Source organism: Amblyomma mixtum, chromosome 3, assembly GCF_055824585.1.
Source record: "Amblyomma mixtum isolate Tamu chromosome 3, ASM5582458v1, whole genome shotgun sequence".
Taxonomy (NCBI): Eukaryota; Metazoa; Arthropoda; class Arachnida; order Ixodida; family Ixodidae; genus Amblyomma; species Amblyomma mixtum.
Window position 1 is genome coordinate 130,700,707 of NC_143014.1, and position 15,888 is coordinate 130,716,594.

The 15,888-nt window shown below is 41.2% G+C and overlaps 1 protein-coding gene across 4 annotated transcripts in view; it reads right to left on the minus strand.

Annotated features, from left to right (window-relative positions):
• Positions 1-15,888, minus strand: part of LOC149351828 (uncharacterized) — a 58,803-nt gene continuing 42,915 nt past the window's right edge. For all 4 annotated transcript variants that reach the window (XM_089581153.1, XM_089581155.1, XM_089581154.1 and 1 more), the window contains 3 exons: positions 14,135-14,212; positions 13,366-13,479; positions 1-10,703 (listed from right to left, as the gene is read on the minus strand). In XM_089581153.1, coding sequence (XP_089437279.1) covers positions 10,445-10,703; positions 13,366-13,479; positions 14,135-14,212 — 451 coding nt within the window. In that variant the 3' untranslated portion in view covers positions 1-10,444. The remainder of the gene's footprint in view (positions 10,704-13,365; positions 13,480-14,134; positions 14,213-15,888) is intronic.

Below are 15,888 nucleotides of genomic sequence, written 5' to 3' on the forward strand. Positions count from 1 at the left end.
TCAGGCAGGACAGCATTTATTCTAAAAGGAACCACAGCACAAAACAAGTGCCAACACACTTCTTAGGCTATGCATAAGACAGTGTCTTGCCTTTCCTTATAGAAGGGTGACAGTGCAGGAAACAGATTATAGGCTTTAAAAATTTGGCAAATTTGTCATTGTACTACCTGGGGATCCTGTTTTGTGGGACACGAAAAGGCATTCATAGGGCGGAGGAAGACGGGTTTCATCTTTTTGTACTTTTTCCATACACATGAAACTCTAGACACAGCTTAGCCTTGTTTTGGCAACGTAAAGGTTTGGACAGCATGAGATGAGGCCTTAATTATGAATGCTGGCTGTGTTCATATCCCTAGTCTGATTGCTACACCTATATTCCTTGTCACTAGGTGTATACAAACTGCCTTTATTTATCTGCAAGGCTTCACCAGTGCAGTCACATAAACAGACGACACTGTGAAAACAGAACATTTTGTGCTACCAATTAAAAAAGAAAGGAAAAGGAAGGCAGAGAATATACATGATTAGTGGAACCAACAGGACTGTAGCCAGATGACCAGGGAAACTAGTGGAATATGTAATATGGAACCCTAAAGACATAGCTGGCAGACTAAATGCATATACACCGGTTAAAAAGTGGTTGTGATCTGCCTGGAATGATTGAGTATAACACTGCAAGATTAATGTCCACAATACAGTACAACCTCATTACAGTAATACCATTCCTCTCCAAAAAAATTCTCAGCAGCTAATCGGAAACATATCTTTTGCAGTACAAGAGCTTCACAGAGTCTCTGAATTATAGGCTTATTTCTGCCACCTGAAAAAAATTTGAGTTTGTGCAACTCTGCTTGCAATATCTGACATTATACACAGTTAATTTCAATGAAAAATGATATTTCAAAGGTCTCTTTCCTATTACTGTCCTGCTGACTGCTTTTGAAAATAATCATCTGTTTACTAGCAAGGTTATCATTTGTGCATTACTCGCAAAAAGCTGCACATATTTTGATTTTGGCCTAATCTTCTCCCTTTACTTTTCAATAAACCCATGCAAGGGAACATAAAAACCTGAATCCTGCATAACCTAAACCTCTTTTTTTGTATCTGCATTTTACCACAAATGAGCTACTGTAATGAGGTTCTACTGTACTCTACCACAGGAAACACAGCACAATTTTAAGCTTTGCCTGCAGCTTTGAACAACTTTCCCATAATTTAAACAAGCAGCACCTTGACATCTGCCATTCACACTGGACAAGCTCTAAGCTCTGTCATGATTCTAAGCTACCATAGTGGAGCTGTCAGCACAGTGAATTATGCATTTACCTGACAAGAAATGGCACTGAAGACCATTCTACTCTAGCATTTACAAAGTAAGTCCAAGCTTCGCAGGGCATTCTGGCTTCAAAGTCAGTAGCTGTACAAATCTGATGTTATGCTAGCACTCACAAGCATAGCTAAGCATCTCAGTGGCTCTGCTGTGTTGCCCCGAGACTCATACAAGCACAATGCGTACATTCTTGACAGTGACTAAAGTTTTCACACACACATCAGTCAGCCACTTCGAGCAGCAGGACGGAGACCATATTTACGACTGGCCAGCAAAGTGAATCCCCCAGCCACTGCTTCCAACAAGCAGCCAGCCCTTGCTGCACACAAGCGACTATTGTCTCTTAGTGCTCACTGAATGGTAAGGGATAGCAGCAACAGTGGGTTTACAGTACATTACAGTGCAGCCCTTTGGCCTAGCTAGTAACAGTGCACATTTCTGAAATCATTTCAAATTCATTACATCTTCAGAAACAACTCAAACTGAGCTTTCTTTCTTATCTGTCAGATCCCATGTGTCTTAGCAAAGTCTACAGTTACTGCTGTTAAGTCAGCTAACATGTTGATAAGTACTTGTTCATGCAAATCAAGCCTCAGTAGCCTATCCTCTGAACTCTCAAGTGTGCATGGCTATTTTTCTTGTGTGGCTTTCTGCCTTTTTGCAGTGCTGGTGGTGCCATTCTCTAAAAAGATACACAACACTTAGGGAGAGAAAAAAAGATAGTAATACCGTGAACTAGGTTACAGAAGTATGGATTGTGAAAAATGCTACTCTGATGAAAGTGCTACATGATATTCCTGTGTGTCATAAACTGAGAACAAAAATGAAAGTACAGGCCTGCACTTGGCAGTAAAGTATCATTTGATAAAACACCTTTTGGAATGTTTCATACTGCAGTTATTAGCGGCAGATACAGAGTTTGAAGATAAGAGCCACAACACAGAATCCCATGATGTCTTGCGGTAGCAGGCGGTGCAACAAAATAATGATTAATGCTGATAATTGAGGGAAGATAGGAGTGCACATGCAGATACTTGTGCTGGTGGGCATCATAAGATATTGTGGCATCAAGCCAGGCAGTGTAGCTCGCATCTTGAAGCTCTGAAATCTGGAGCCCTTTAAATATTGATTCCTTGAAGACCAGATGTTTGAGAATAAAGCACACACTAATGTTACAAAATCACAGCCAACATTTTGCACTGAATATCTGGTATTCTATTCCACAATGTGTCAAAGTAAGTGTGGGGTGAAAAATATGTTATGTCAAACTTTTCTCTAATGTATGCTCCTGTTAAACATTTTAAAGTACCATCCTACAACCTCCCATTATCAACCATACATGTTACTTTAATATAAATACTGGACATGAGATCAAAATATCCAAACACAGTACACTTCATGAGACCAGCAGCTGTGGACCTATCAATGAGCATTTGTTTCAAAAATGGACGAATGACATTAGCCACCAACCTAAGTTTAGTACACAAAATGGACAAAGGTCCAGTCCCAAACTGGCCTGGCTTAAATATTTTTGCAACCACTTACATGGGACGTCAAGAAATTTCAACAAAGGTTACCATGGACGAAATGATTGAAACATCAACTCTTTATAACCTTCGACTGTCGAAAGTAACATGGCAATACTTCAAGCTGTGCGATCCCAGTGTGTGCATACCTCTTACAAAAGTGATTTACAGCCTTTGCCAAAAGCAAAGAGCCCAATGGGTTTGCTTCTGAGCCGTGTAGTGGGGATGTTGTAGCATCCGTGAAACTCCCAATTTCTGGAGGGATGAGAAGAGTCCTTTTCACCTTCAAAAGATATGGAATGCCAGTGCTGCAAAACAAGCCACACAGTATGGTCCAGAAGCAAACCCCTTCTGCTTAAAACTTTGGCAAAGTTCATACATCATTATTCCCACAGCTTGCCTCTGTAAAGCACTGCTGTACATATGACCACTTATGTGCTAGTGGTAGTGCTAATGCTTTTCCTTTGTGGACACTGAACATTAAGCTCATAAATGGCAGCACCAACCCATAAAATGCATCATGCACTTTCTATGTTGTTGAATCACATAAATGTAGCCACTTTAGGCAATGGCTGCAACCTCCATCAGTGTGCAGAGGTAATTCTTAGCTGCTTTCTAAGAGACTAACCTGCCATGAAAACACTGCTGCCATGCTAAAACATGAGCAATTTCCAATGTGGTTTACTTTGGCATGCTGTCAATAGATATTTAAACAAAATTTCAGAGGCATCTGTGCAGTCACCTGCTAGATGAATTATGCATTTCAGACTCGCTCGCTAACCATAAAACGTACGTCAGCATATCGACTATTTACTCCTCAAAGCGCACAAGTGATACAGAGCCTTCATTCAAGCTATACACACTAAGAGAAAACATGACTGCAAAACATGTCTTGACAATTTATCTCATTCTTTTCTTTCAATTTAGCCACATTAAACAGTAAAAGCTTTTATCCAAATGCACAGCCAATAGAAAAACTTGGTTCACGCCTGTAAAATCAATTGAAACCATAGCCATCAAGCGCTCAAACAGTGGCACGTGTGAAAGCAAATAACAGACTGTGCTTTGCCAGTTGGCAACGGTCATTTGTTGAAGAAATGTAAGCTGGCTGTTTTCAGAACAGTTATGGTTCTAGCCTGCCAATGAAGAGAGATGTAGCCATTGGTGCAACCAAAATTGACCAGTAGTGCATTGTGTCTTTTTTTTTATATATATATATACGAGGCTGCAGTTTTTACACTCTGGAGTGGACTGTGTACAGGCCTACGTTCAGTAAAGGGTATCTGCCGCACACACAAAATCAACTTCACAGACAACCACACACTACAAAATGGCAGTTACTCTGCGACAGCAATGATTTCTAAAATAGATATCTGCTGCTGCTGCTTGTATGTACAACAGGTTTTTTCACACATGACAATGAGGGTTCTCAGGGCAAGTGGAACAAAAAGAGTGAAAGATGTATGCGAGTTGCCACACTCAGAGAGCACACTTTTCTTTCACACAAAGGCCAAGGCCCAATTCGGCCTAGTCCCTGATGGCAATGCCAGAAAATTAAGCACATAATGCAATGAGGTGCAAGCAATGCTTGTTCACTCGCATCTTATCTTTCTCATCATGTTTTAGGCTGTTTGCTTTACAGATTGTAATACATGATGTGGACGAAACACTGCTTTCAGGCATACACACAATGAAAAAATAGTTCCATCTTATGTGCACGTGACAACAGTGCGCACAGGGTGCCCTGTATTGTAGTTTTGGAGATTCTGTCAAACACGCTTGACTCAATTGCTCACCTTCATGCAGTCACTTGGTACACATGTTCACAACCTTGCTTAAGCTGTGGAGGTTTCAATAACCTGTCCTGCCTTCTATGTTCTTTTTGCTGCATTTGCTTTGAAATACCAACCAAGCAAAACCTGCGGAGACTAAATCATTAACCAGAAATGCACTTTTACTCTACTTACTAATAACTGTTCACAGCTTCAAAGCAAAGCCATAAACAGCATACGACAAACTGTGCTACCTTCATTGTAAAAACTGCAAAAACACATGAAAACAATGCAACAGCTCTTCGCACATTATAACAAGGCCCAGAGCCACTTCAGCCATGGGAGATTCCTCGTTTATTTGTAAGCTGTGATGCAGCTATGTCGAGAGTTATACCACACACATTAAATATCATTAAGGAACTATAAACTGTAATTATCTTTTTTAAATTTAACCTTTCAGTGTCATTTCAAAAAGCTGGACATGGATCCAAAACACACAGGATAAGTGGCAAAGTGTGTTATAAACTATATGTTACCTTCACATAACCATTCAACATCCAGTTCTTTGGAAACTTGTATGGTAGCATCTGTACTTATAGTGTTTTTGCTATTCACTTGTCCCTTGCATTTTTTTTTTCTGAATGCTAATAAGAAAGCTTCCTTAAATGAGTCTGCCAACTTGTTACAGTTTACGTTGAAACATCCAGCTGTACTTTGTGCTAGTGACATCTAGTACCAATGAGCATTTTTCTCTGAATGGACGCCAAGCTTAGCACCTCATCTTCTATTCCAGGAGGCATATGCTACACGAACACCATTATACACATAATGTGCGAGACATTAAGCAGGACAACAGATGAGCACAATTAATGAATTTAAATGCATGTGTGACAGCCTCAGGAATGAAACTGTGATGTCAGGTTGTAGCTAGTTTCCTTAGAAAAATTTAAACATAATAAAAAGAACACATTGTCTTGTTATGTACGTTTTCTGGACGGGAAATGCACATACACACACACAACACTTACCGAACTTGCCCAAGGGTATTTTCTTACTGCTTAAGCTTCACTGTCCGTAGTGAACTGTTGCGTTTTGAGCTTCTAGCTAACACCACAGACAGCTATAAGCTGTCAGCCGACAGCTGACACAACAAAAAGGGCTCTGTTCCAAGTAGTGTACTGTAGTGGACAAAAGTTTATGGGATGCGAATTTGTGGAAAGGAATTTATTATTACATTGCCTCGATAGAGCACGCATGTCCTTTCATGCTTGTATGCTTTTCATTTATACAGAAATAATTTTTTTCTGCAAACCCGCATCCCACATACTTTTATCCATGACTGTACATCAAACGATTTGCGATTTTACTACAGGTGACAGAGCACCACTGCTTTTTGGTATCATGCTGTTTGATACAAATGTTTGGAACAGTTTTTCTCTTTTTCAAAGCAGAAAAAAAAAAAAAAAACGTTTTGGTGATGTCTTCCCATGTGATATAGAAGCAGCCCTAGAATGTACTTTTGGTTCTATGACTTCCAAATCTCAGCTAAAACATACTTTATAACAGTACCCACTTGCTGCCAAACTTCAATGCCATACAAAGCACTTGAGCTAAGCACATTACAGATCATGCATGATTTATGCTGCAAGACAGGGCACTTCTGGCATCCAATGATACTATACTATTCCTGTGGTAACAATACTTGACAAAATTGTAAAGATAAAGAGTCCCATGAACTAACAACCTTTCCCTCCCAAAAAAGAATAAAATTCTGGGAACTTGTTCAATTAAAATAGTGGTTATTACTCCTACTAAACCAAATGCAAGCTTAACTTTGGATGAAGAAAAAGTATACCTGCCATTATCCTCCGTCAAGGGCCAGAGCAGTTGTAAAAAAAAAAAAAACTCAAGCATAATGCCAGAACCATAGCAAATTACACAAGTTGTGGGTGAAAAAAAAAAAAAAAAGCACTGAATAAGCATGGGACGGAGCCATGTATTAAAAATTATTTCTGCACTCACTCAAATGAGGCTAGAGCGCTGTAGTTTCTTTGGCTCTTTCTTTCACTTACGTGGGCAGCCAAGGATCACAAAAGCTGTTATGAGTCGCACAGTAAAACTCAAGCTTAGCATTTGCCACTTTACTTGCGTGGTATAGACAAACTTGACTTAATATGCTCCAAATTACTGTGCCAAAAAGAGCTTGATCAGATTTTTTTCCTTTCGCAAACTGTCCACTCTGAAGTGTAAAGACATAGCGAAGTGAAAAGTGTTGGTAATGCATTTTGAAATGAAGGCAACACTTCAAAAGCCAAATGGTGCTCAGCTGGGGTTTACAAGCCTAAAATAGATTACTGGCCCACTCCCATTTACACACAGTTAGAACCAGCAGAAAACAACTGCCAGCAGCTAATAGCGCTGTGAAAATTTTAAATGCGCTCACTTGTGAAGAGAGCTCTTCAAGCTATGCTAACATAGTGGAACAGTTCACAAGCCTACTGGCCACATGACAGCCTACGTGCGATCCGTCTGCAGGTAAAACTGACATGGCATACCAAAAGAGCGAATGACGCAAGAGTGGGGCAGACTGGCTTCTACTTTCTATCTAAGAGCTCCGCCAAACATAAGCAGCACCCGCCTTGTTGTTTCAGATGGCATTTGAACAAAAGCAAGTTCAAGTCAACATGGTCTTCCTACTATTCCTGAGATTCAATAAGTGTGTAAACTCCCTCCCCCTACCCCCAGAAAAAAAAAAAAAAAAAGATCTTGTAGGCATCCTACCACTGCCACACGGCGCTGAGAATCACTGCACCAGTGCAAAGAAATAAGCTGAGTTGCTGTACTGTACCGCCAAAGTAGTCAAGTAACAGGACAACCACAAAAGCTGAAAAAAAAAAAAACCTTTTTAAGCCACTGCAGTACAAGCTATTACCTTCAGTGAAAATGCTCACTAAGAGGTGCCTGCAAAAGTCTTTGGAATATAACAGCCACAATAAAGCTAAATTTCTTAGCTGTCTCGAGGCACAGCCTGACATTCAGGGGTGCACTGTGTAGTTTGTGCAGAAGAGTGCAGAGCACACCCTTTAATAAGTGGCTGCATGCTTAGACTGCCAAGAAATCAAGCTTTTCAATGGCTCCCACATTCTTAACGCTTGTGCAGACACCTGTATTTTCAGAAAATGAAGAGGTGACTTGCTTCCAGACTCAGTATTTTTAACTCTGGTAAAATGACAGTGGCTCACCAACACAATTAGGTATTGAAAATATACAAGTAATTTCCTGGCTGTGCAGTCTGCATGCTGCCCTTGCAAACCTGTCATACGATGTTACATAATGCCACGTCTGTAAGAAACCGTGATTTGGTCCTTTATTTTAATGCGTTGACATTAGAACCCCCATGTCGAAAAAATGTCCGTCCGTCCATTTGAAGCCTCACTTGGCAGGTGGCAAAATGGAGGGAGGGAACTCCCTCTCTCTGCTTTCAGAGGAGTGAGGGGGAGAGAGGGAGGGGGGGGGGGGGGAGGCGGGCGCTTGATCACACTGCCTGCTCGCAGTCTGACCCCATTAGCGGCTGCAGTTGCTCTGTCCAGAGGGGACACGAATGCTAACGCACACTCTGCCGCATGAATCGCATTACTGATCGTCTATACTTTTCTGTTTTATAAATGCTCCTGCCCATGCTTACAGGATAAGATAAGCACACTGTAGATGTAGCAAAAGGACCAGCAAATTACCTTGTAAGAAACTTTTAAAGCCTGAAATAGCACTAAAATGTTTGTCAGCAAAAAGAAAGCAAATGTGTACTAACATGGCTTTCCTTGCTAAGCAAGGTGGTGGTGTATCATTAGTTTCAGTTTCACTTTCCTATGTCACCCAAATCTAGCTTATTCCAAGTTCTTGCCTGTCAACTATGTGTTTGTCTAGTTATACTCTTGCCCTGTCAAATAAATCCTCTTTCACCTCTAGACTACGCTTTGAGTGGCTTCTCCTCTTCTCCTGTCGGCAGCCGCCTGCTTGGGCTCGGGCCCCATTGCCATCGACTCTATGCAAGGCATCATGGGAACTTTTAAAGGAACCAGAATATTGCAATGTATTTTGCGTAGTTAAAAAGCTGGAAAAATTCGATGTGCGGCTGAATTAAGCTTCTTCTGACATCACGTTTTGCTAGAAAAGGGAAGCCTGCTGCTACTTAGTTACGATTAATGTACTGAGTATTCTCTCATGTAATGCCCCTAACAGGGGCATTTGAGCTGTGCTATAAATAAATCAGTAATTTTGACCACAACTACCTTAGAATCTTTCAGCAAGGTTTCATTAAAATTTCACATTCTCACCACCTTCCACATTTTCTGCCACCATGGCTAAGTCATTTTACCATTTGCTATGTTGGCAGCTTTGGAATCTCTTGTTGTGTATAACATATTTTTGGACAGTTGCCTTCTGGGTGGACAGTGTTCAATTTGTAATCTGATGTGGCTGTTTATGATGAGTCTTTTATGAAGTGGAGTACACATTTGCAGACATCATGAGGCACTGAAGCATGTTTCTGCAAAAAGTACACAGTGGCTGAAATATTAAGTGCTGAATATTATTTTTTGGCTTATTAATGCAGCTCAAGCTTTGCTATGAGTGCTCTTAAAACTACCAGTCACGCCAACCTTAACATGAGCCTGCACTGTATCCGTTTTCAGAGAGCACATACTACCGCAAAGCAGATGCTTGTGTCCACATTGTGGCAAGCTGGGATGTAAATCACATAAAATTGCCAAACACAGTATATTGGACATCCCAGCTGTGTTAAAACAGGCTGCATAACCCTTAACAACTTTTGCAGCATAGAGGCAATATTTCCGCAGATACCTGTGCTGATAACATTGCACTCATGACAAAAGTGGCATAAACTGTGGAGGCAGGAAATAACAGGTTACAACTATTTCATTATGCAACACCTCATACAGAAGACGTGACTGCACTTGCTGAACTCTCTATGATACAGAGCAGCATTTGAGTGGAAATAAAGATGACTGCTTCTGATATCTTCAATGGCTCTTAATTTTTCAATATACTTTGAAATTATGGAATAACTTAAACAGCATGCTAGTCAAAGGCAGTGAAATGAGCTACACCAGCTGCACTGAACTTATCACAAACAGGCTAAGAGCCAGGCTTGGATTGCATGAAGATAGTGTCTGAATTAAGTGGCTGAGGACCTGTGCAGCAAGACCCTGTATGTGGTGTGTATACACCTCTGCCTTTTCTTATCATTTCACACTGTGAGCTCAAACAAGGTTTCAGTGACCATGTGTACCAAGTAGGCATTTATGCAGGCCCCATACTTAGTGACAACTTTATGTGGTAGCACTAAGATGCCTGCACAAGCATTTTGGTTGTCTATATATAGCAGATACCATGTTGCACGAATGAAGAACTATATAAAATGCCTGAACTGAACTCAGACATCACTACCAAATTCGCAGTAAAAGAACCTCTTACAATTTTAACAAAGTCACTTAAACAAGCAGAACAAAACTGTGCTACATTAAAAGCAACTCAGCATATAGATTTTAGACTTTCGTTCTGCCATCAGTTGAAGTTGCAGCTGTGCTGGCCTGCTTCAGATGTTCACAAAACTTTTTTTTTTTTTAAATACTAGACCAGCAAGAGTCACAGTCTTGTGAAACTAGAAGACAAACATAACAAAGAAACAGTTCAAATCTAGAGTACTGTTTCCACTCACCGAGAGTGATAGGCGTTAGCTATACTTTCAAGTTAGCTACCACTGAAAGTTGGGCCTAAGTATGATTCTGTCCCAATCACTGTTGGGAGGAGGAGGACTTGGAGCCCTGAGGAGAGTCGCTACCACCAGAGGACATAGAGGATCCCCGTAAAAAGGAGCGGAAGGTGATATCCTTGAGGGGCCCCCGGCGAAACAGGCTTGATGCCTGTGGACCCCGAGCTTTGGTGGAGCCCTCTTTGCTGGTAAGATTCTTTGGATCTGGGCCTCGGCGCAAGCTTGGATCTGGGCCTCGTCGGTTGTCAGGGTCCGGACCTTGCCATGACACATATTCACGCCTACACAAAGGACAAAACAACCCAATGTACACTTGGACTGGGCCTAAAAAAAGAAACTATTCATTAGGACTCGAGACCCTGGTTTCCCAATTGGATTTGAGCATTTCCTGCAGAATGGTGTGTTAGCAGCCACATATAATTTTTTACGCTGTTGCAGAAATCAGTGGGAACAACAGGGAATTCCATTATTTGAACTCTTCTGAAAGCTAGAATCTGGTAAAGAACAAAATTCTGCTGAACGAGTGCGCATGGCTAGTTCCGTGAGCAGCTGTCCAAGGCCATGCACCTGACTTTGTTCCACAAGCAAAAGTGATCACAGAAGCGCTGATAGGAGAAGCATCACTTGCAGGGGCGCAGCATACCATCTGATATATTGATTGTTTGGCTGAAAGGAAGTTTGATAAACGTGAACAGTAGAGCTATACTTTTGCATGGAATTTTCTAGAGGGTCTTTTGACTGTTTGGTATAAACAATGATTCGATATATCTGGAATTGACTTTAGTAGTGGTGAAAAATGATTCTGGTTTCAAATAACACTGAGCATCCATTTTGGGGACTTCCTAATTGTTGAGGTACCAGGCCGTCCAGGAATGAAAGTGAGCAACAGGCAGGTGCCCGACTTTTGCAGGGCTGTGTCCACTTGCAACACTGAATTGCAACAGCCACACTCAATTTTAACAAAGGTACATTTGGTGTATGCAATGCATGTTTCAACAACAAAGATATATTCATTTTATATGTGTTATGCTTCCATGACATATATCAAATTTTTCATAATAAATCAGCAGACTTCAAAATTTTCCATGGTGGAAAAATAGGGGTCTTAATTAGAGCTAACTAATTAAAGTAACTCACTAAATTCTTGGAGACAAATACAACAACTGAGGAGAAAAAAGACAGAGCAAAGTAAGCTCAGAATGGTCCCAAGGTTGTAAGTTTAACTGAAGGGCACTTTTGATCATGTTTCACAAGGCAAAAAAAAGAAATGCAATACAGAAACACTGTGCACCATGCCCTCCATTCATGCAAACTTAGCAACTATGTTTCGATGTTTCGAAGCAGACTGTTCAGAACAAAGTATTTTAAGATTAACTCAGGCTTAGCTTAAAGGGTCCCTGAAAAGGGTGTTCGAGTTTGGTTACAAGATGCTTGCATTATGCAGAGTACAGGCCACCGGGTGTTCATGTCACGTATAAGACCTCAAAAGCAAACGGAGAATTTACAATACATTTTTAAAAATTCCCACTTTTCCACCTCACGGAGACCAACGGTGGCAGGCTTTCGCACGAAACCTGGCATATGAAGTCATGTCGTGCAAGCGATGCCAGCAGCTGGGGGTTATTGATTCGCCGTGCCAACTCTTTCAGACATAACGCAGCTACAATGGCCGTGGCTACCCCGGCTGGTCAGGAAGCTCTCCCCCCCAGCATAGGGGCGCTGATGTTTCAGTGTGCGAAATTTGGAGAGGAGAGAGAAAGGCGTGAAGATGCGGAAATTAAAATTTTGACTGCATACAACTCAGCTTCCACAAAAAGAATTAAACAAAAATTCTCAGTGGAGCATATCTGTGAAGTGGCGTCCTTTAGCATCCTAGGCATATCGCAATTTTATTGAGAGCCCCTTTCAGAGTCCCTCGAACTTAACTCAAGCAGCAACTCAAGCTTCGATTAACATTTTCAGACACAACGTGAACACCATCTAATCCTCGTATAAATCAATGCCTTCCTCCGATGTTAGCAAGATGTGGTGGCGCTGCTGTTGCTGGCTGATTCGACTGGGGGCGTAAAGTAGGGCTAGCATTCATAGGACTATATCTAAACAAAAGTTTTCAAAGCAGTTTTCTGATTTCACATGCATTTTCCTTTATTTGTTTTGCAAGCATGAGTGCTTTAAAATGCATAAAATGTGCTGATTTGTTTGCATAAAAACTTTTTACATCAGCAATGAGTTTAAAGAAATATAACTGAGACCTTGAAACCTGTGTTGAGTCGTGATGTAGCGATATTAGGTCTTGACAGAAATTGCATAATTAAGCATCTTGGATGTTGGGAATTTTCTGTGCAATGACATTTTCCTTCTGACCAATGACTTTTGTCTATTTTGCTGCCATCAGTAATTTCCGAACACCAGTCCATATTACATATCTATCCACATGTATAACCTGATAATTCAAACGAAAATATAGACAGTTTCAATAGAGTTTTTTTGAGCCCCTGCTTTACTAACACTAAACACTTAGCCTTTGCACATATCACCAGCATCAACCCAAAATGTGAACAGAAAAATTACCTTCAAAACAAGAACACAAAAATATTAGCAGCTCAGAAAATAAATTTGCATATTTCTTTTATGTGCCTTAAGCTTCCCTCAAAATTGTGCCAATTCTTGATTCTGCATTTGTGTAATTTTTCAGATTCCTTATTCTGCATCCACAGAATTTGAAATTTCCCACCACAGAATGCTAGGGGCCTTAAGTATAACACTGTGTATGCGAAGCTACATACAACTAGCTACCTATAGCTAACATTCTATCTTTGTTTTCTTTTTATGGCTTGAAAGCACATTATTAGAGTAGGCAGTAGAAAGGCAATGGATTCCAAGTGTCTCATGCTGCACTACAGTGCAATGCAGAACAGTGTAGATACTGTGCACATCACTCACAAGAGGTTGCCATCATTAGGCCCTTTAAGAAGACTGGCATTAGGCCCCTTAGGACAGATCCGGCTGGAAGGTTGCGTCATCTGATCCTCGTGCGTGCTGGTACCTTTGGAGAACCTGCACATATCCAAATGGTTTCTAAGTGACAAACAGTTTCATAGCTACACAGCTGTTTGGCCAAATTATTTAACAGCCAGCAAGGGCTATCAAAGACAATTTTGAAGACATCCCCCAGTCTCGCCAGTTACGAACAACAGAAATGCAGATCTAATAAACAAAGAGGACTGCTACTGCCACGACTAATAAGCCGATTCTTTGCAAACTGCAAGGTTGTCAACACAAAAGTAAGAAAACAAATTGTGGTGATAAGGGCTCAGTGCCATTTTTTTCACCAGTGAGCCAGAAATTCATTTCTCTGCTTGCTGCAAAACATGCCCTAGTGTAGTTGCATCTACCCTGGCTTTCTTTGCAAAGCCTCCTGGCACTGTGAGCCGCACATGGCAATGTGAATGCATTCCAGTCACCTGGGGTTCTTCAAAGGCACCAAAACCTCAGTACACATGCAGTTTGCTTTTTGCCACCATTAAAACATGGCCTTGCCAACCAGGAATTGAGCCTGTGAACGCATGCTTGCGCTGACAGACTAGAAAGAAAATTTCAGACTGCTGCAAAAAATTTAAACAACGCATGTAAAGATGCGCTCAGTGATACAGGCCAGTTAACAAGAACATTTAAGCGGCACTAATCACAAAAGACTAAAATAAGAACTCACTTGAACAACTTTCGAAGAAACTTCGGCCTAAATGCTCTTTCGGTTATAGACTTTGGAGGTGGGGATGTGGCCTTGTCACTGAAAAAGAAGTGCATCAAATGAGCTTATTCTTTCAGGCACATGTGGTCAACAAACTCGACATGAGGCCAAAAAAAAATTTCCTCGCCACACGACGCAGCTCCATTCCTAGGCGGCAAAGGTATTATTTTTCAGCTGGTAATGTGCTTCAAAGAGTACAGTAAAGGTAGTAGAGGTAAAGCAGCACAGTAGTAGCAGCAAATTAAAACTAGTTAGTGCCAGTTCCTTCTTAACAGTGCAATGAAGATGACTGAAGACAATTCAGACTAATGTAGAGGTGTGAATAACTGTGGTCTTTAAATAGCAATGTTAGCACATCATTTAAAAATTTAAGTAACAACATTCTTATTTTAAAGAACAGCCAAATTTTTTTTAACACTTATTAATTTTCAGCAGTGGCTTTGCAAGCATGTCCAGTGCCTTCATTTGTAGTTTGACTACAATATGGCTGTATTTGCTATTTCTATAAAGAAATGAAAACCCTACTGGAACACATGCCTAAAGGTTGTGACAGCACCTAGCTGTCACAAGACAAGAAGTCACCAGTCAAGCAAGCTGCAGCAATCATTTGGCCCCATTGCCATCTGTATGTGGTGAGACCTAGCTGTTCAATGCGGTTCCTGGGTGCCACCTTGGCCTGTGATGCTATTTATTTATTTATTTATTATCAATACCTCAAATGCCCCAGGAATGGGGTATTACATGAGGGATGGGCTGAATGTTTCACTAATGAGAGATTGGATGGCAGCCTTGAAGTGCAGTGGATCGGAGTGGTGCACGGAGTTGATTGGCAGGCCGTTCCAGTCTCGAGCAGTTTGCACGAAGAATGAGCGAAGATGAGCTGTAGTCTGTGAGCTGTAGTCACCGCTGTAGTCACCGACTCCCATGGTCTCATATCATGAGCCTTTCCTCACTGTTCAGCCCCTACAAATGATGTTGAAGCCGCTGGCCCTAGCTTGTGGCATTCCCCCCATAGCAGCACACTAATATTAAAGATGACCCCCCCCCCCCCCAAACCCCTACCCCTACACCCAGTCTTCTTATAACAGAGCACAGTGTGCCTCATAACAGGTCAGCAGGCTCACACAGGACTGCACTCTTCTGACCTCACACAAGTCAATGTGAGTTCCTTTCAGTATGAGTGGAATTAAACCCTTGCAAGTAGGAGTGCATGTGAGTGGACATGAGATACTCCTAGTGCGAGTACATGAGTACATATTAGGACGAGAGCTCTTATGACTATGTGAGAATAAATTCTAAGTGCTCTGGCTAGATTACCCACTGTGGCTAAGGAATTGAGTTGCTGACACATTTTTGAACACACAGCACAAAATGCTGAGAGGCAACCAAAAGAAAGCAAAGGGTGCACTGGTCTTAAAACTGACTGAATTAATAAATTCGTTCAGGAAAAAAAAAAAAAAAGGTTGAGCATAGACAGTGGGAAACTAAAATACTGCAATAGAAAACCACACAAAGAGCTGTGGTGCCGCACATATGTTAGGGCTCAACAAAACTACCAGCCACTACCAGCCCTGGACGCCTTTTCAACACCTGTTCACACATACAATCATCCAATCATGGATTAACAGGCTCACTAATAAGTGCACTCATTTCATTTCTCACACAAATGTGAGCCCCTGCAAGTGTGAGTGGATGTAAGTGAGTGGATGTATGAG